The 20,738-nt window shown below is 44.6% G+C and overlaps 1 protein-coding gene across 8 annotated transcripts; it reads right to left on the bottom strand.

The window, feature by feature from the left end:
• Positions 1 to 478: 478 nt before the first annotated feature.
• On the bottom strand, positions 479 to 20,144 carry LOC118313842 (far upstream element-binding protein 3). 8 transcript variants are annotated; one of them, XM_047329147.1, is made up of 19 exons: positions 19,986 to 20,144; positions 14,659 to 14,767; positions 13,584 to 13,617; positions 13,262 to 13,311; positions 13,080 to 13,163; positions 12,851 to 12,908; positions 12,602 to 12,764; positions 12,417 to 12,515; positions 11,922 to 12,023; positions 11,740 to 11,842; positions 10,133 to 10,233; positions 9,921 to 10,059; positions 8,347 to 8,507; positions 7,755 to 7,825; positions 7,269 to 7,354; positions 7,024 to 7,113; positions 6,738 to 6,851; positions 4,571 to 4,668; positions 479 to 3,546 (listed from the first exon to the last, which is right to left on the bottom strand). In XM_047329147.1, the coding sequence occupies exons 1-19, from the start codon at positions 20,076 to 20,078 to the stop codon at positions 3,538 to 3,540; spliced, it is 1,764 nt and encodes a 587-aa protein (XP_047185103.1). In that variant the 5' UTR covers positions 20,079 to 20,144; the 3' UTR covers positions 479 to 3,537. The 8 variants fall into 8 exon arrangements, with proteins under 8 accessions (XP_047185103.1, XP_047185105.1, XP_047185104.1 ...); XM_047329149.1 differs by having other exon boundaries at positions 13,092 to 13,163; XM_047329148.1 differs by having other exon boundaries at positions 13,262 to 13,308.
• Between the last annotated feature and the right edge of the window lie 594 nt (positions 20,145 to 20,738).

Below are 20,738 nucleotides of genomic sequence, written 5' to 3'. Positions count from 1 at the left end.
TTTCAAATGTTATTCTTTCAATGTCACGTTGTTACCGTGGCAACACATGTTGCTCACACATTTCCTTAGTTTTGTGTCATGTTATTGTTTTGAGTGGAAATCGACTGATTCATTTTGACTCTGCAGTTTGTTTGAGAGGCGACTTGTGAATCAGTCGTTATGCTAAGCTAAGCTAAGCTAAGCTAAGCAGCTGCTGACTGACTTCCTCTGACAGCTCGTCTTCCTCAGAGCCGCTTCATCGATCCCTGGAGGTGTGTGTGTGTGTGTGTGTGTGTGTGATTACAGTAATGTTTTAAGGACAGATGACATCACACCGTCAGTCAGACCATCTGTCTCCGCTCTGGGAACATGAATAAATGATAAATCCCACTTATCATGTCAGGACATGAAAAGATGCTGTTCTCACACACACTCGTTGGTCTCACTGTACTTCTAAGGACCTGATGTGACAGAATCTGAATCAGATAGAAACACAGAGTCAGAAAGAAGGAGCCTGTTTATTAGCCCTCGTGTTAATCATCATCCTCATCATCCTCCTCCTCCTCTTCCTCAGCCAGCGACAGTCTCGTGGCCTCGGGTTCACACTTGACTATCTGTCATAGAATCTAATAGAAAAATCTGCAGGTTACAGTTCGGACGTCGGTCCGTTAGAAAAACAACAGAAACCATGAAACCAAAAAGCTCCCGGGCCCCGCCCCCTTCATGCCGAGGGGCGGGGCTACAAGATCTACACGGAACTGGACGGGCAGGGACCAGGTCTGGAACCAGGCGTGGAACCAGGCGTGGGACCAGGTCTGGAACCAGGTCTGGAACCAGGTCTGGAACCAGGTCTGGAACCAGGCGTGGGACCAGGTCTGGAACCAGGCGTGGGACCAGGTCTGGAACCAGGCGTGGGACCAGGCGTGGAACCAGGCGACCGTCCAGTCCCGGAAAGTCTTGAATGACTCGGGGATGTGAACCCGTCACTGCGGCTCGTCCCCCGGGACGGTCCAACACGCCTGCGACAGTAATCAGGTCCTGGTCCGATGCGACGTGTGGACCGTCCCGGGACGCCAGGCGGTGACGGGCCAGTGAGCCTAGCAGTCTTGAGAACATGAACACTCAGCTTCTCGTTGCAGATCGGTTAGAAACATGTGAATTAAACAATATCAACAAAGTACAGTTTGTACTGTGGAGCACCCGCCAGAGTGGAAATTTACACAAAGCATATTATCTTATCGACAAACTCAATATTCATAACTGGATTAACAGATTTAAATAGACCCCCTGTACAGGAGAACTCATTATTATCATCATCATCGTTATTATTATCATCATCATCGTCACACGTACAAGAAGCAGAACCACGGACTCAATATTCAACTCAACAACGGCCAGATCCCCTGCGACGCCAGACAGAACCTCTCTGTGGTCGGACACCAGTCAGCTGACACACACACACACACACACACACACACACACACACACACACACACACACACACACACACACACACACACACACACACACACACACACACACACACACACACACACACACACACACACACACACACACACACACTGCAGCTCGTCTTGTCGTCCACTACAACGTAGCTCCGAAATGTTTTGGGGGAATTTCTGAAATGACGCACCAGTTTACGAAGCTGGATCAGCATCAGACGACATGTTCACGCGACGTGAAGCTAATGAACATTCAGCGACGTTAAGCGCACACTTTGTACAGCTAACCAACATTTAAACATGTCGGCAGAATCTGAGAACGCCGACGCACTATTCAACAAATCACACCCTCGTACAGCCGCAGCAGCTCCATGGATATTAATCACATAAAGAACGTTCAACGGTGAGGAAGTGGGTGTCGATGGTTTGCTGTTCATTGTTTTGATCAAAATGGCCGACGTGTAAACGGTTTTGCTAATCCATTTCTTTTGGGGGAATACTTTGTTTTGAGAAAATTGTCAAATATAAGTTGGTCGAGCTCCACTTGTGTATTTGTACGTAAAAACTGAATATCTCTGGGTTTCGGGAAAAAAAAATCAAAACGACTTCTTCTCAATTTCCTGATCAGCCGATCAATCGATAAGAGAAATAATAAGTCGCAGTTCTGTTCACGCCAACGTTCTCACTCAGCTGTAGATGTGATATAACGTGAGTTCAGCACGAGGCGAGGTAAACTTCACTCACATCCAGCTAACAAACTGTTCAGCCACAAAAAATGAGTAACACGCAATTCAGTGGAAAATACCAACTGTCAACTAACTTTCCATTCTCTCACCGACACGTACAAAGGTTCAGAGACTTTCACTTAACCGCCACTTTTAATCTCGCTCGCGCACACGCACGCACGCACGCACGCACGCACGCACGCACGCACGCACGCACACACACACACACACACACACACACACACACACACACACACACACACACACACACACACACACACACACACACACACACACACACACACACACACACACACACACACACACACACACACACACACACACACACACACACACACACACACACACACACACACACTTTAGCTAACTGGCGCATTCGGCGAACGCATCGCCGATAGAATCGAGAACTTCATTGCTCAGTTCATAACACTTCAAACAAATCACGAAAGTAGAAATGCAGAGTTACGTTACAACAACAACAATAATAAAGTTTCACTCTGTAAGAAAATAGTTTTTTCCCGCTTTTTTGAAATGAAATCGCGGCGGAAAACACGGCGTCGGTGGGACGTTCGACCCTGTGGACACAAAGTGTTTGACCACAGAGAGATCTGGCTTTAGGCAACGCAATATAAATCGTCATTTATTCATCATCACATCATAAAAACTAAAGAATCACTAGAGATACAGGAATAAGAACTATCGTCAAACCAAACAGAAAACAATAAACGCGGCGTTGCACCTCCAAGATGGCGACTGAACAGGTAAAATTAGATTGCGAACAAACGAGACCCAGCGAGCACAAATTTAGTACAAAAAACAGTTTTGTCTCCGACTGTAAAACGTTACATTTCCATCCGACGCTATTAAAATATTTCTATGCCCAAATAAAAAAAAAATAACTGAGAGTCAACACACAATCTGATGCATGCTTTAAAACATCATGAACAAAATAATAATAATAAATCTGATTTTCTTACTCAAGACTGCTAAGCCTTATACCGTTTTTCTTATTGGAAAATAAAACTAGACAAAATATAGATTATACTGGATTTGTTTTTTGTTCAAAGCCACACTGATACATCTTTAAGTTCAAGTTTGATAAAAAAACTAAAAGAAAAACCAGGTCTACACTGGAGAGACCAGAGGCTCGTCCAAAAAAATCTGCCTGACAAAATATCAACTTTGTGATGTTAAAAAACAGAAAGAAAAGAGTTTGTGATTTTTTTCAGTTAATCCTTAGTTTTTCTCTACAAAAGGAAGGAGGAAGCGGCGGAGCGTTGCTAGGAAACCCCGATTTCGGTTGCCACCGACGACCGTCCGAGGCCTGCACCAGAGAGAGGGAGGAGCCTCTAGTGATCCTGGAGAGACAGGAAATGACATCGTCAGCCCAACAAATAAGAGACAAGAGCTTTGTAAAACCTCGTAACCTGCGTCCGAACTCAGGGGCCACATGCTCCAGAGTCCGCAGCTCAAGACCGACTGCGTCACAGCAGCGCGACCGGGACGTCCTCAAACTACATTTTTTAAATGTCAGCATGAGGCTTCAGCTCAATCGAATAGCCGGCGGTACAAATCTTAAAAAAAAACAAGGAGACTGACGACCCAAATTCTTTGTTAAAATATTTACATGTTAAATTACATAAATGATTTTTTGCTATGCGAGCGGACGAGTTGCAGTAAGTGAAGCAGCTCAAAGTGTAGGAGTTGTGTCCTGACTTGTGGTTATAAAGTTGGTCCTCTGTCCTAAATGTACAGTTACAGAGCATTTCTATGGAGACAGTTTGATGACGACATCATTCTGAGAGTTAACAGAGAGACACCATGCAGCGACCACCTGTTGATCTCTGTAACTCAACATATTGAGCTCCTGTAATAGATTCTTCTGCTGAAGACGTCCATGGTCTCCTTGTTCCTGATTCCACTGCATCAATGTTTTCACGACACAGTAGCTAACGCTGCGTCGGTAAGGGGGTGGGGCAAGCCGGTGACCCGTTGTGGTCTGAGCGGCTGCTTCCTCTGAAGGTTGTGGCCCCAAAACTGGGACATGGCTTCGGATTTCATGAAGTAAAGGACAATGACTTTCCAAGTACAGTGATAAATTGACATTCGTCACATTGGCCAGACAGAATCAGACGGTTATGTTCCGCTGGATATTGGATGTATGTTATGTATGCTGTGATTTGGTGCTATACAAATTGAATTGAATTGAATGTGAAGCTGTGGGGTTGACGGATGTTTTCAGTCTGTGGATCTTTCAGAGTGGATGTTACAATATAACAGCAGGAAAGAATGAAAAAATGAATACAGTCCAACTGACTGACTTTAAGACCCTGATCCACTTGGTTGTGTTACCACCCGCCCCTGAAGTTTCCTGTGTGTTACCTGTATCTGGGCGGCGTTCCACAGGTAGGGCTGCTGTCTGTAGTATTCTGCTAACGCTGCAGTGTAGTCTGGCACTGAACTCTGCTGAGACGACTGACCTGCAGAGAAACATATGTTGAACTTTGAAGTTCAGCTCCATCAATTACACATCAACAACAAGCTTCAGAGTTTACAGATGTCCACTGATGTTTACAGATGTCCACTGATGTTTACAGATGTCCACTGACGTTTACAGATGTTTACTGAGTGTTTACAGATGTTTACTGAGTGTTTACTGATGTTTACTGAGTGTTTACAGAGTGTTTACAGATGTTTACTGAGTGTTTACAGATGTTAACTGAGTGTTTACAGATGTTAACTGAGTGTTTACAAATGTCAACTGATGTTTACAGATGTCAACTGATGTTTACAGATGTTTACTGAGTGTTAACTGATGTTTACTGAGTGTTAACAGATGTTTACTGAGTGTTTACAGAGTGTTTACAGATGTTTACTGAGTGTTTACAGATGTTAACTGAGTGTTTACAGATGTTAACTGAGTGTTTACAAATGTCAACTGATGTTTACAGATGTCCACTGATGTTTACAGATGTTTACTGAGTGTTTACAGATGTTTACTGAGTGTTTACTGATGTTTACTGAGTGTTTACAGAGTGTTTACAGATGTTTACTGAGTGTTTACAGATGTTAACTGAGTGTTTACAGATGTTAACTGAGTGTTTACAAATGTCAACTGATGTTTACAGATGTCAACTGATGTTTACAGATGTTTACTGAGTGTTAACTGATGTTTACTGAGTGTTAACAGATGTTTACTGAGTGTTTACAGAGTGTTTACAGATGTTTACTGAGTGTTTACAGATGTTAACTGAGTGTTTACAGATGTTAACTGAGTGTTTACAAATGTCAACTGATGTTTACAGATGTCAACTGATGTTTACAGATGTTTACTGAGTGTTAACTGATGTTTACTGAGTGTTAACAGATGTTTACTGAGTGTTTACAGAGTGTTTACAGATGTTTACTGAGTGTTTACAGATGTTAACTGAGTGTTTACAGATGTTAACTGAGTGTTTACAAATGTCAACTGATGTTTACAGATGTCAACTGATGTTTACAGATGTTTACTGAGTGTTAACTGATGTTTACTGAGTGTTAACAGATGTTTACTGAGTGTTTACAGAGTGTTTACAGATGTTTACTGAGTGTTTACAGATGTTAACTGAGTGTTTACAGATGTTAACTGAGTGTTTACAAATGTCAACTGATGTTTACAGATGTTTACTGAGTGTTAACAGATGTTTACTGAGTGTTTACAGATGTTAACTGAGTGTTTACAAATGTCAACTGATGTTTACAGATGTTTACTGAGTGTTAACGGATGTTTACTGAGTGTTAACTGATGTTTTCTGAGTGTTTACAGATGTTAACTGAGTGTTTACAGATGTTAACTGAGTGTTTACAGATGTCAACTGATGTTTACAGATGTTTACTGAGTGTTAACTGATGTTTACTGAGTGTTAACTGATGTTTACTGAGTGTTTACTGAGTGTTAACTGATGTTTACTGAGTGTTTACAGATGTTAACTGAGTGTTTATCGAGTGTTTACAGATGTTAACTGAGTGTTTATCGAGTGTTTACAGATGTTAACTGAGTGTTTACAGATGTTAACTGAGTGTTTATCGAGTGTTTACAGATGTGAACTGATGTTTACAGATGTTTACTGAGGTTTATCGAGTGTTTACAGATGTTAACTGATGTTTACTGAGTGTTCACTGATGTTTACAGATGTTTACAGACGTCTAGGTCTACAGAAGGTGATCACTCTGAATCACGACCTTCACAAAGGAGGTGTTCTTACTCCTGTAGGTCTGTCCATCTGTCTCACCTCTCTGTCTGTCTGTAGGTCTCTCTGTAGGTCTGTCTATCTATCTGTCTCACCTGTCCGTGTGTCTGTGTCTGTCTGTCTGTCTCATCTGTCTGTCTGTCTGTCTGCCTGCCTGTCCGTCTGTCTGTGTGTCTGCGTGTCTGTCTGTAGGTCTGTCTATCTATCTATCTGTCTGTCTGTCTCACCTGTCCGTCTGTCAGTCTTTCTGTCTGTGTTACTGCATGTCTGTCCGTCCGTCCGTCCGTCTGTCTGTCTGTCTGTCTGCCTGCCTGTCTCACCTGTCTGTCTGTAGGTCTGTCTGTGTGTCTGTCTGTGTGTTTGTAGGATGACAAGCTCCTCAACAGATATCCAGTGAACTTGGCAGGAGGATGGAACATGGAGCAAGAAAGAATCTGGACAAAGGGGCGGAGCCAGGGATGTTTGATCTAATTTCTTCAACATGTTGATGATTTCACAGAAAAGAATTCATGGATCTACATGTTGCAGCCTCTCGCTCGTTGTTGTACGTCTGAGCTACACTTGTGTGTTTGTTGTGTGGTGAAGCTCCATGTTCCTCCTCCTCACTGTGACTGAGTGTCCTACTCTGTTTCTTGTAGTAGTCCTCCCACGCCTTGTTGTAGTCCGTCATCAGGCTCTGAGGCTGGTTCTGTTGACCTACAACACACACACACACACACGCACGCACGCACGCACGCACGCACGCACGCACGCACACACACACACAATGTGATTAAACTGAGTCTACAGCCTGCCTGCCTGCCTGCGCGTGTGCGTGCGTGCGTGCGTCCGTCCGTCCGTGCGTGCGTTACCAGGGTCTTGTTGTCCAGGGTTCTGCCAGCTCGTCTGGTAGGTGTTTCCCCAGACTCCAGTCAGGAAGGTCTGACCACTGCCACAGCTACACACAGACACACAACAGTTACATCAGTTACATCACTTCCTGTTTGGACACAAAAGAGACGCCTGCATCGAGGTTCCGTCCACACGACCAACTTTTATTGTGAAAACGTATCACTGTCTCTATGGTTACGCCTGACATCCTCCCGACTCCAGGGTCGTGTTTCAGTTTGTAAGCGATGACGCAGACGTTCTCTTCTCTGATTGGTTCTCATCAGTCACGACTCAACGTTTCTAACACTTCCTGTCAGTAACACTTCCTGCTCTGACTGTTCCTCCTCCAGAGGAGACGATCTACTTCCTGTTCACACCTGAGGGGACACGTGACGACGTGTGTCGATATTTTAGAGATAATCAGAATGAGGTTAGACGCTGAGCAGATGATCCGGTGTGAGTCTTACTTCTGGTGCGTCGCGGGGCCCTGGGTGAAGGGACTGAAGCCAAAGCCTCCGTTGCTCATGATCCCTGAGCCCTGAAGGAGACAGACGTCAATTATTAATGTCTCCTGAAACACTTCATCTCACAGGATCATTCAGTCCTATACAGCAGATATATATATATATATATATACACACACACACAAATATACTCATACACACTCACATATATACATATATATATTTGTGTATACATATATATATATATATGTGTACATTGTGTTGGAATTTGTTTTGTTGTTATTCATTTTTTTTTTTTGCTCTTTTTGTTATTATTTATTTTAAATTGTTCCAAATAAAGATACAAATCCAATCAAATGTATATATATATATATATATATATATACACACACACCCACACACACACACACACACATATATATAAATATATACAGTATATATATATACACATATCTTCTGTATCTCTGTGTAAAGACCATAAAATCAGTGAGAACTAAATGTGCTTGAGGTTTAATTTTTTCCTGTGTGCGTGTTTGTGGTGATCACTGAAGTTCACTCAACACTGACTGTATGGGGGTGCGTTTGTTTCGCGTACCCCAATCTTGTCGTCTATGAGCTGACGAGCCAGGTCCATCTGCTGGGCGGTGCCTCTGATGGTGAAGACCCGGGTGTTAGGGTCGGTGGAGGGGGGAGGGTTCCTCTGCAGCTCCACGTGGGCTCCAGACTGCTGGTTGATACTCTTAATGGTCTCCCCTCCTACACACACACACACACACACACACATATTTAACCACTGTGTTTCGTAGGATGAGGAATAAAAAAAAAGCAACTAACAGTTGAATGTGAGAATTGAGAAGAGAAACCTGATTTGTCTGACAGAAGGAAAACTCATTCATGTTGGCGTTTCTTTTGAGTTGTTTTTAGAACTGGATCTGACTAGAGCTGCAACAGTTCATCCATTAGTAATCGACTACTTAATTAATCCTCGACTAATTTGATAATCCATTAATCAGTTCAAGTAGTTTTAATGGGAAAAAAAGTAAAAATTCTCTGATTTCAGGTTCTTACATGTAAATATGTTCTGGTTTCTTTGCACCACTGTGACAGTGAACTGAATATCTTTGGTGTTTGGGCTAAAAAACGAATTGATTAATTAAGAAAATAATCGTTAGTGAAAATAATGGGTAGTTGCAGCCCTGCATCTGATGCCACCAAATTAAGAAGGATTGTGTTTCACAACGGGCTTCAGACACACCCACACGCACCATATGGTGACTAAACGTTGGGTACTTGACATCTTTTTTGCATTTCTGCTTTTATTTTAGAAGCTGCTGCTCGACCCTCTTGACCTCCAAAAAACAAACACACACACACACACACACACACACACACACACACACACACACACACACACACACACACACACACACACACACACACACACACACACACACACACACACACACACACACACACACACACACACACACACACACACACACACACACACACACACACACACAATGGCTAAGTGGTTTCTGAATGGAGAGTGAAGCGGCGGCTGAGCTCTCGGCCTCTTGTCAGAATCCAGTTTCAGTTTTCAAAGATGATTTTAATAATAAAAACCACCGTGTGTGTGATATTACATGATGAATACAACAGGTGTCATTATTCAACAAGATTCTTAACTCCAGTTTGATTTGACATGTTGACACAGTTTAAACCGATGACTTGTCATGTTTGATTGAGAGGAAGCAGCACATGTTTGTTGTGTGACTCACCATGAGGTAAGACTATGATCTGAGAAAGATTTAGATTTTCTTCATAATACTTCACATAAATAAAGAGTTTCAACTCAACAACCAGTGAGGAACATTTTCATGTCGTATCTTCTTGCGTTTCTGAGACAAACATGCAGTTCTCTGCATTTCTGTCTCGTTTCACAAAGTGTTTGCACACGTCACACATCAAAGTGTGACTCCACCCCCAGCTCTGACTCCACCCACTGCATCATTTAGAAAAATGCTACAAACTGGGCTGGGTCTGAGGGGGCGAGGGAGGCGGGCCGTTTTATAATAATAAAAATACTTCATATTTATATAGCCCTTTTCTAAAGGCTCAAAGATGGGTATGAATGTGATAATTTGTCTGGTGTTCGGCTCCTCCCACCTTTGCCGATGACCAGGCCACACTTGTCAGCGGGGATGGTGTAAGTCACTTCCTGTAGTGGACCTGGAGAGCCCATCGTCCAATCACTGCGGCCTCTGACCCTCCCGCTCCGCAGGGCCGAGCCAAAGCCATCGCGCTCCTAAAGAGAAGAGAAAGATGTTCATAATGTGTGTGTGTGTGTGTGTGTGTGTGTGTGTGTGTGTGTGTGTTACCTGTGCGGTCTGGATGAGCTCATTGATGAGGTGGACAGCGTGCTGACAGCGGTCTGGTTGTCCCATCACCATGGCAACGCGCTCGGGACTGATGCCATCATCTTGGAGGACGAACAGACAGACAAAAGGTCAGAGGTCATAGGGTCAACACCCTGTCATAAACAGATTGAAATTTAGAATCCAGATGAAAACCGAACTGGATTATACTGGTGTAAAGACCTGTTGTAAACTGGATTATACTGGTGTCAAGAACAGTTGTAAACTGGATTATACTGGTGTAAAGACCTGTTGTAAACTGGATTATACTGGTGTCAAGACCTGTTGTAAACTGGATTATACTGGTGTAAAGACCTGTTTTAAACTGGATTATACTGGTGTAAAGACCTGTTGTAAACTGGATTATACTGGTGTCAAGACCTGTTGTAAACTGGATTATACTGGTGTAAAGACCTGTTGTAAACTGGATTATACTGGTGTCAAGACCTGTTGTAAACTGGATTATACTGGTGTAAAGACCTGTTGAAAACTGGATTATACTGGTGTCAAGACCTGTTGAAAACTGGATTATACTGTTGTAAAGACCTGTTGATAACTGGATTATACTGGTGTAAACTGACCTGTTTAGAACTGGATTATACTGGTGTCAAGACCTGTTGTAAACTGGATTATACTGGTGTCAAGACCTGTTGAAAACTGGATTATACTGGTGTCAAGACCTGTTGAAAACTGGATTATACTGGTGTCAAGACCTGTTGTAAACTGGATTATACTGGTGTCAAGACCTGTTGTAAACTGGATAATACTGGTGTCAAGACCTGTTGTAAACTGGATTATACTGGTGTAAAGACCTGTTGTAAACTGGATTATACTGGTGTCAAGACGTGTTGAAAACTGGATTATACTGGTGTAAGGGCTGTTGTAAACTGGATTATACTGGTGTCAAGACCTGTTGTAAAATGGATTATACTGGTGTAAAGACCTGTTGTAAACTGGATTATACTGGTGTAAAGACCTGTTGAAAACTGGATTATACTGGTGTAAGGGCTGTTGTAAACTGGATTATACTGGTGTCAAGACCTGTTGTAAACTGGATTATACTGGTGTAAACTGACCTGTTTAGAACAGGATTATACTGGTGTAAAGACCTGTTGAAAACTGGATTATACTGGTGTAAGGGCTGTTGTAAACTGGATTATACTGGTGTAAAGACCTGTTGTAAACTGGATTATACTGGTGTAAACTGACCTGTTTAGAACTGGATTATACTGGTGTAAAGACCTGTTGTAAACTGGATCATACTGGTGTTAACAGACCTGATTTAAACTGGATTATACTGGTGTAAACAGACCTGATTTAAACTGGATTATAATGGTGTAAAGACTTGTTGTAAACTGGATTATACTGGTGTAAAGACGTGTTGTAAACTGGATTATACTGGTGTAAACAGACCTGATTTGAACTGGATTATACTGGTATAAAGACTTGTTGTAAACTGGATTATACTGGTGTCAACACACCTGCTTTAAACTGGATTATACTGGTGTAAACAGACCTGATTTAAACTGGATTATTCGGTTGTAAACTGGATTATACTAGTGTAAACTAACCTGCTTTAAACTGGATTCGGACCCCTGCATCGTTCTGGATCTTCTTGATCATTTCTCCATTTCTGCCGATCACAATACCGACAGCAAACCTGGGAACTGGAACCTGGAAAAAGTCAGAGGACTTTCATTATTATGGGGCTAGTGATGAAAAGTGTGTGCGCGCGCGTGCGTGTCAGTCATACGTCCAGATTGGCTCCTCCCAGTCGGGCGCTGAAGTCGTTACGTCCTGCCCTGAAGTCTCCGTCCTTCTCCCTGATCACCTCCAACACCAGCTCCCTGGCCGCCTGCAGGCGGGGGAGGGAACAGAGTCGTGTCAGATGTGGAGTGAATCTCATCAAGGATTTACTATGAGGCGCTGATGAAGCTAATGAGCTAGCAACGAGGGGCGCAGTCCCTCCGTCACTGCCGTCAGACGAATGGAGGATCACCGGGTGAAGAAGGAGAGTATCCGGCAGGAAGTGAACAAGGAAGTTGGATGCTAGCTAGCTAGTTAGCCCCAGTTAGCACAACCACTTGGTGTAGCTTTGCCAATGGCATTCCTGTCTGACTGTTTTTTCTTCAACAGTTCAAGTTTACGTGTGTGCGTGTGTCTCTTTGTTGAGGAGGTTTGTCCAAGACAGTGGAAGGACTTGAACGGGCAAATGTTTGCTTGCGAAGAGGTTTCAATGAAACTCTACCTGCACTTTGTACGGGTCACCGGAGATACGAAGAGGTTTGTCGGCTCCCGTCGGCATCGGACCGTCCTGGATCATCATCATCTTCACTCCTGCTCGCTCCTGACACACACACACACAGTCAGAGACACTCAAAGCGACAGATCCCTCTCGGTGGGCGTCGCTGTGTTCCTGTCAGACACTTTTACCTGCAGCTGTTTGATGGTGTCTCCTCCGCGGCCAATCACCAGCCCCACCTTGCTCGCCGGGATCAGCATCTCCTGCACAGAGGCTCCGCCCTCCCCATCGCTATGGAAACCCGGACCATTCCTACAGCGGTCCACGATCTGGACCAACAGCCTCTTGGCCTGCCTGTGAACACACAGATACACACAGGAAGAGGAGTTAGCAGCAGGCGGGGGGGGGGCAGTGAAATTACGAGGTGGTGAGAGACTCACTCGATGCTCTCCGGAGTTCCAGTCAGAGAACATGGCCGCTCCATCAGACCTCCACTGTCTGCACACGCACACGCACACACACACACACACACACAGGTCTGAATATATTCACACTACAGCAGAGAAATCACAGACATTAATAATGCAGAGGACGGACAGGAAGTGGACAGACGGACAGGAAGTGGACAGGCGGACAGGAAGTGGACAGAGGAACAGGAAGTGGACAGACCGTCAGTCTCACCGGCAGCGATCTGGATCTTGCAGCCGGACTCCAACTGGATCCTGGTGATCTGTTCTCCTCCTCGACCAATGACTGGAGGAAGGGGTGGAGACGGAGGACAGTGACATGTGATCACATGTTCTGTCACAACAACCAGCAAGACTGACTGTCAGCTCAGAGGTCATACTTACTGAAGCCCACCATCCTGTCGGGGACCTTGTAATCCTCTGTGATCACTCTGCTGCAAAACACACACAAGTCACAATGAAGACTCGCCATAACAACGTGTGTGTGTATGTGTCAATAAGTGATTATGTTGATGCAAACTGTAAGAGGACAGATCTATAACACTTATCCACTGTCAAACAAGAGTATGATGCTGAATGTCATTATATGTGCAGCCCTGCTGTGCATGTATGTGTGTGTATGTTTGTGTGTATGTGTGTGTGTGTGTGTGTGTGTGTGTGTGTGTGTGTGTGTGTGTGTGTGTGTGTGTGTGTGTGAGCGATGTACCTCTGATGTCCCATTGCAGCGAGCTGGTTTCCCACTGAGATACACAGAGAAAAGAGTGAACGTTACAGTGAAGTTGATGATCTGTTGAAGCTTCGGACACTTGAACTAGATCAGGTAGAGGAAACCGGACGTGGTGGTTGTTTAAAGTGTTTTATTGTCTACAAGACGAGAAGACGTCCTGAGCTTCACTGAGTTCAGTCAAGGTTCATCGTGAGCGAAGCAGCTCCTCAGTTTGACCTGTGCTGATGTGAGAGGTTCTGGTTTAACTCTGGTTTAACTCCAGTTTAACTCCGGTTTAACTCCGGTTTAACTTCGGTTTAACTCTGGTTTAACTCTGCTTTAATTTAAGGTTTTCCGTGCTACGAGGCCGGTTTTCTTCTTACTGGTGTAAATCACCATGGTAACTGATGCTGAACAGCTAACCTGCTGCGGAGCAGGTGAGGTTCCAGATAAGATATCAAAGACAGTCACCAGTCAGACTACTGACCAATCAGATCACTGGAAAACCAGCATCATCATTCGGACTGGGACAAAAGTCGGGAAAAGCAGATGTAGATCTGAACAGTGACCCTGCCCACTTTCAGAACGGCTCCAGTTCTGGAGGTGAATTTTCTGATTCACTTGCTCCATTGACGTTTTATAAAATCTTAATATAAAGAGTTTTAATCCTGGAAGGCTCGTGGTTGTAGGTTAGGTGACACGTTTCTATGAGGTTCTAGTTGAGCTTAAAGGTTCTTGATCCTGTGGGAGGTTCTGTCTAAAACTGAATGGTTACAATCAGTAGAAGCCAAGTAGAAGATTTACAGTCAGGTAGAAGGTTCCAGCTCTAGTTTGAGGTTCTTGCTCTGGCGAGTAAAATGTTCTAACTCATGCTAGTGAAGTGAAGGGTTCTTGATGTGAAAAAGCTTCTAGATCAGCAAAGGTTCTAGATCAGGCAGAGGGTCTGAACTCAGATTTGAGGTTGTAAGTCAGGTGAGTACATTCTAACTCAAGGTTCCTGGTCCAGAGGAAGATGAATTATTGTGGGCCAAGTAAAAACAGACATTCTGGTTTTTAAATCTACGGTCTTCCTCACCTCCGTCCTCTCCTGGTCGTTTCTGGCCAGGGTAGTACAGCGAGGGCTCCACGCTTCCTGAGGAGCTGTTGAGGTGGGACATGGCTTCTCCGCCCATTTTACCCACGATCTGAAACACATGACGGAAAAAAACCAGCTGTTACACCTGGACGTTAAACCATCAAGAGACCAAACTGTCCCAAAGTCCCAAACCAAGACCACGGGTCCCGAATCAAGGCCAAGGTCAAGTCCCGGGTCAGGATCAGTTAGTCTTAAGTCAGGGGCCCACATCTAGATCAACAAGTCCAACTAAAAGTGGAGACCAACAAGTCCCTAGTCAAGTCCCAGTCATGATCAACAGAGTCCAAATCCAAAGTCCCACAGAGACGAGCAAAGACGTGTGAAATCAATCCCGAGTCACGGGGCTGTGACGAAGTCAATAACGCAAAATTGTTTTGTTTTTTTGAGTAGAATGTGTTGACGCACCCTGTACATGTGTTGATAATAAAAACACTCCGTATGAGATTATGTATATCAACTGAATACATAGTGCACTTGTGTTCAGGTTATTATAGCATGTCGTGGTCATTGTGTGACCTCACAGCAGCCGTCAAAGGCTTCATGGATCAGAGGAACTCTGCCTAAAAAGATAACCACTCAAAGTTGAGTTCATTGCTGTCGTCAGGTAGAATTCTGTATCTTACATAGTAAACGTTAAAGACAACGCTAACGTTAAAGGAGGACCAGGAGCATTTAGTGTAACATTCCAACACCAGCTCACTCCCAAACTTAATATAAAACTAGAGATTGAACCATAAACTCCTCATCAAAATATTAACTGAAGTTATGAATCAAGTGAGAAGAAAAGACGCCCCCTGCTGGTCAGTACACAGAATACAGGAGCATCAGCTTCATTCTCTGAAGCCGGTGACTTCGTCGTGTTTTATAAACAGTCTGAGGACGACAGTGATGTAGATGTCGTGAGTACGGTCACTGTCCACCAGGGCGAAGCAGGTTCAGAACTGGACCCCACATTCACACGGGTCTGAGAGCCGTTAAAAATCATCAGTGTGAACAAATGCACCAATTCACCATGAGCCAACAGAACCAGAGCTGTTCAGGTTTTTTCTCTTCTGTCTATTGACTCAAAAGCCAGACAGCTCATTCACAGCTATTAGCTTTTAGCTACAAGCTGACCTCACCTTGGCTGAAGCATGCACGCACACACACACACACACGAAAGTAGCCTTGAATATCTCCATGATAAAGAGAAGCAGAGAAAAGAGCGGCAATAAAGGCAGTGCAGATACAATACATGCAATCAGCACACACACACACACACACACACACACACACACACACACACACACACACACACACACACACACACACACACACACACACACACACACACACACACACACACACACACACACACACACACACACACACACACACACACACACACACGTGTTACCTGCTCTCAGACATCATGACACAATGACTGACACCACCCGACTGCAGCTGGTGTCACATTCAGCCTCGTTCACATTATTATGGTTTTAAAATTTGTTTTTCAGTACAAACCTACTTTTATTTAATATATTATTAATATATTTATTTTTCTAGTTTTGGTCTCAGTTGTAGTTTTGATTTAGTTTTATGCTGCGTTCCATTTTGCCTCAGAACTTGGCGTGGGGATTCTCATTCCTGGTTCCAAATACACTGGTTTTAGTCTCAGGTGTAGTTTTAGTCTCAAGTGTAGTTTTAGTCTCAAGTGTAGTTTTAGTCTCAGGTGTAGTTTTAGTCTCAGTTATAGTTTCAGGTGTAGTTTTAGTCTCAGGTGTAGTTTTAGTCTCAGGTGTAGTTTCAGTCTCTGGTGTAGTTTTAGTCTCAAGTGTAGTTTTAGTCTCAAGTGTAGTTTTGGTCTCAGGTGTAGTTTTAGTCTCAGGTGTAGTTTTAGTCTCAGGTGTTGTTTTAGTTTCAGGTGTAGTTTTAGTCTCAGTTGTAGTTTCAGGTGTAGTTTTAGTCTCAGGTGTAGTTTTAGTCTCTGTAGTAGTTTCAGGTGTAGTTTTAATCTCAGTTGTAGTTTCAAGTGTAGTTTTAATCTCAGTTGTAGTTTCAGGTGTAGTTTTAATCTCAGTTGTAGTTTCAGGTGTAGTTTTAGTCTCTGTAGTAGTTTCAGTCTCTGTAGTAGTTTCAGTTGTAGTTTTAATCTCAGTTGTAGTTTCAGGTGTAGTTTTAGTCTCAGGTGTAGTTTTAGTCTCAAGTGTAGTTTTAGTCTCTGTAGTAGTTTTAGTCTCTGTAGTAGTTTTAGTCTCAGGTGTAGTTTTAGTCTCTGTAGTAGTTTCAGGTGTAGTTTTAATCTCAGTTGTAGTTTCAGGTGTAGTTTTAGTCTCAGGTGTAGTTTTAGTCTCTGTAGTAGTTTCAGTCTCTGTAGTAGTTTCAGGTGTAGTTTTAGTCTCTGTAGTAGTAGTTTTATTCTCAGGTGTAGTTTTAGTCTCTGTAGTAGTTTCAGGTGTAGTTTTAGTCTCAGGTGTAGTTTTAGTCTCTGTAGTAGTAGTTTTAGTCTCAGGTGTAGTTTTAGTCTCTGTAGTAGTTTCAGGTGTAGTTTTAGTCTCTGTAGTTGTAGTTTTAGTCTCAAGTGTAGTTTTAGTCTCAAGTGTAGTTTTAGTTGTAGTTTTCGTTTCAGGTGTAGTTTTAGTCTCAGTTGTAGTTTCAGGTGTAGTTTTAGTCTCAGGTGTAGTTTCAGTCTCTGTAGTAGTTTCAGGTGTAGTTTTAGTCTCAGTTGTAGTTTCAGGTGTAGTTTTAGTCTCTGTAGTAGTTTCAGGTGTAGTTTTAGTCTCAGTTGTAGTTTCAGGTGTAGTTTTAGTCTCAGTTGTAGTTTTAGTCTCTGTAGTAGTAGTTTTAGTCTCAGGTGTAGTTTTAGTCTCTGTAGTAGTAGTTTTAGTCTCAGGTGTAGTTTTAGTCTCAGGTGTAGTTTTAGTCTCTGTAGTAGTAGTAGTTTCAGGTGTAGTTTTAGTCTCAGGTGTAGTTTTAGTCTCAGTCGTAGTTTTAGTCTCTGGATCTGTCTTTCTGTCTGTCTGTGGAGCTGTCTGCCTGACGTTCTGTGGAGCTGACTGTCTGTCTGTCTGACGTTCTGTGGACCTGTCTCTCTGTGGAGCTGTCTGTCTGTCTGATGGCCTGTCTGTCTGTCCGATGACCTGTCTGTCCGTGGAGCTGTCTGTCTCTCAGTGGACATGTCTGTCTGTCTGTCTGTGGACCTGACTGTCTGTCTGATGACCTGTCTGTCTGTGGAGCTGTCTGTCTGTCGGTAGACATGTCTCTCATAGGACCTGTCTGTCTGTCTGATGTCATGTCTGTCTGAGGACCAGTCTGTCTGTCTGATGACCTGTCTGTCTGATGGCCTGTCTGTCTGTCAGTGGACATGTCTGTCTGAGGACCTGTCTGTCTGTCTGATGACCTGTCTGTCAGTGGACATGTCTGTCTGTCTGATGACCTGTCTGTCTGTCTGATGAGCTGTCTGTCTGTCAGTGGACATGTCTGTCTGTGGAGCTGCATGTCTGTCTGTCTGAGGACCTGTCTGTCTGTGGAGCTGTCTGTCTGTCAGTGGACATGTCTATCTGAGGACCAGTCTGTCTCTCTGAGGACTTGTCAGTCTGTCTGTCAGTGGACATGTCTGTCTGTCTGTCTGTCTGATGACCTGTCTGTCAGTGGACATGTCTGTCTGAGGACCTGTCTGTCTGTCTGTCTGATGACCTGTCTGTCTGATGACCTGTCTGTCAGTGGAGCTGTCTGTCTGTCAGTGGACATGTCTGTCTGATGACATGTCTGTCTGAGGACCAGTCTGTCTGTCTGATGACCTGTCTGTCAGTAGACCTGTCTGTCTGATGACATGTCTGTCTGAGGACCAGTCTGTCTGTCTGATGACCTGTCTGTCAGTGGACCTGTCTGTCTGATGACATGTCTGTCTGAGGACCAGTCTGTCTGTCTGATGACATGTCTGTCTGAGGACCAGTCTGTCTGTCTGATGACCTGTCCAGTCTGTCTGTCTGTCAGAGGACCTGTCTGTCTGATGACATGTCTGTCTGAGGACCAGTCCGTCTGTCTGATGACGTGTCTGTCAGAGGACCTGTCTGTCTGTCTGATGACCTGTCCAGTCTGTCTGTCTGTCAGAGGACCTGTCTGTCTGATGACATGTCTGTCTGAGGACCAGTCCGTCTGTCTGATGACATGTCTGTCTGAGGACCAGTCTGTCTGTCTGATGACCTGTCTGTCAGTAGACCTGTCTGTCTGATGACATGTCTGTCTGAGGACCAGTCTGTCTGTCTGATGACCTGTCTGTCAGTGGACCTGTCTGTCTGATGACATGTCTGTCTGAGGACCAGTCTGTCTGTCTGATGACATGTCTGTCTGAGGACCAGTCTGTCTGTCTGATGACCTGTCCAGTCTGTCTGTCTGTCAGAGGACCTGTCTGTCTGATGACATGTCTGTCTGAGGACCAGTCCGTCTGTCTGATGACGTGTCTGTCAGAGGACCTGTCTGTCTGTCTGATGACCTGTCCAGTCTGTCTGTCTGTCAGAGGACCTGTCTGTCTGATGACATGTCTGTCTGAGGACCAGTCCGTCTGTCTGATGACGTGTCTGTCAGAGGACCTGTCTGTCTGATGACATGTCTGTCTGAGGACCAGTCCGTCTGTCTGATGACGTGTCTGTCTGAGGACCTGTCTGTCTGATGACATGTCTGTCTGAGGACCAGTCCGTCTGTCTGTCGGAGCAGACACACCTCCTGTCCTCTCTGTTGTATAACATCATACTTTCAGACCAACTCCCAGCACCAGCAGCCTATTGGGGGGGGGGGGGGGGGGGTCGTCCTCTCGTGTTGACCGCACGAGGCTGTAACTCACCAGAACACACTGCCCCCCCCACAGACACACACCGGTCGGGGGACACTGGGGACACTCGGTCCTCGCTCCGTGTGTCTGTCCCGCAGACCAACAGGTTGTCTCCTGCCTCAGTGACACGTGTGGACAAACTTCTGTCCCGCTCCCACCGCCGCTAACCCCCCGCCCGGTGCCCCTGCTCCCCCCGGCTGACAGCTCCACGAACTCCCCACAAACCCCCCCCCCGGACCGTGTCCGGCCGGACAAAGTGAGCGACCCGGCCACAGGTCCGGCTCCGAGCGGCGTCCCGAGCTAGTTAGCATGTTGGTGTGCGAGTGTTGACGGAGCAGAAGTTCGGAGCAGCGGCGGCTCCACACGGGGAATTCGAATAAAAGTGCTTCGGCTCGATGTAAACGACCCGGTTCGGCTCGGGGCGGGTGCGTGCTGAGCCCCGGTGGAGTGTTACCTGTCGGGCCCTCTGTAAAACATCGGCCAGGCCGTCTGCCTTCAGCCCCGGCTGGTTCATCGAGGCCTGTCCCTGCACCAGCTCCGCCATCATAGCGCCACTAGCCGCTAGCCGTTAGCCGTTAGCAGGATTAGCTCGCGCTGCTAGCTGAGCTGAAGCTGCCGCCAGAGAGCGCGCAGAGGCGAGAGCTCTCACTCCGGAGGCCTTTTCAGGAACCACGAGGAAGTAGCGCTGGTGACACCTTTTCAATACTCTGATCATATTTCATGTTCACTGGTTCTTCAACCATCAAATGAGTTGTATCAGTGTTGGATCCGGTGAAAGTTCCTCTTTTGTCTTTGCGAAATACAAATGTGAAGAAGTACAAAAAACTTTGATGATCACTGAACTGAAATCAATGTCAAAGTCTTTATTTATTTATTGGTGATGTAATTCATCATCATATACAGTTTGTGTGGTGAAACATCTTCACGTTTTCATTTCTCATCAATCATTTGTCTCAGTGTTCATAACAACACATGGACAGAAACAGAAACATGATGGACATCATTGACTTCAATTATAAAAACATTTCTAAGATGTTAAACATTAAAAAAGAGCTAACGGGCTCAAACTTCTTACATATTTAATATAAAATATATTATTATATTTTCTTTTTTGGGCGAGTAGGTCATCTCTGTCATAGAGGATCTCTTCCGCTGCTCAGCTGTTGGCAAATAGCTGCTCCGTTTCCGCTTCCGCGTTCAGTCACGT

Source organism: Scophthalmus maximus, chromosome 19 (genome assembly GCF_022379125.1).
Source record: "Scophthalmus maximus strain ysfricsl-2021 chromosome 19, ASM2237912v1, whole genome shotgun sequence".
Taxonomy (NCBI): domain Eukaryota; kingdom Metazoa; phylum Chordata; class Actinopteri; order Pleuronectiformes; family Scophthalmidae; genus Scophthalmus; species Scophthalmus maximus.
The sequence above is the reverse complement of the archived record's forward strand: the minus strand, read 5'-3'. Positions and strand labels throughout refer to the sequence as shown.

Excerpts from the sequence above, each read along its gene's own strand:
- LOC118313842 (XM_047329147.1), bottom strand. The coding sequence starts at position 20,078 with ATGATGGCGGAGCTGGTGCAGGGACAGGCCTCGATGAACCAGCCGGGG. Across the intron at positions 13,312-13,583 it reads GCTGCAATGGGACATCAGAG|CAGAGTGATCACAGAGGATT; the intron begins GTACATCGCTCA and ends TGTGTTTTGCAG. Across the intron at positions 12,909-13,079 it reads CGCTGCCGGTGAGACTGACG|ACAGTGGAGGTCTGATGGAG; the intron begins GTCTGTCCACTT and ends GTGCGTGTGCAG.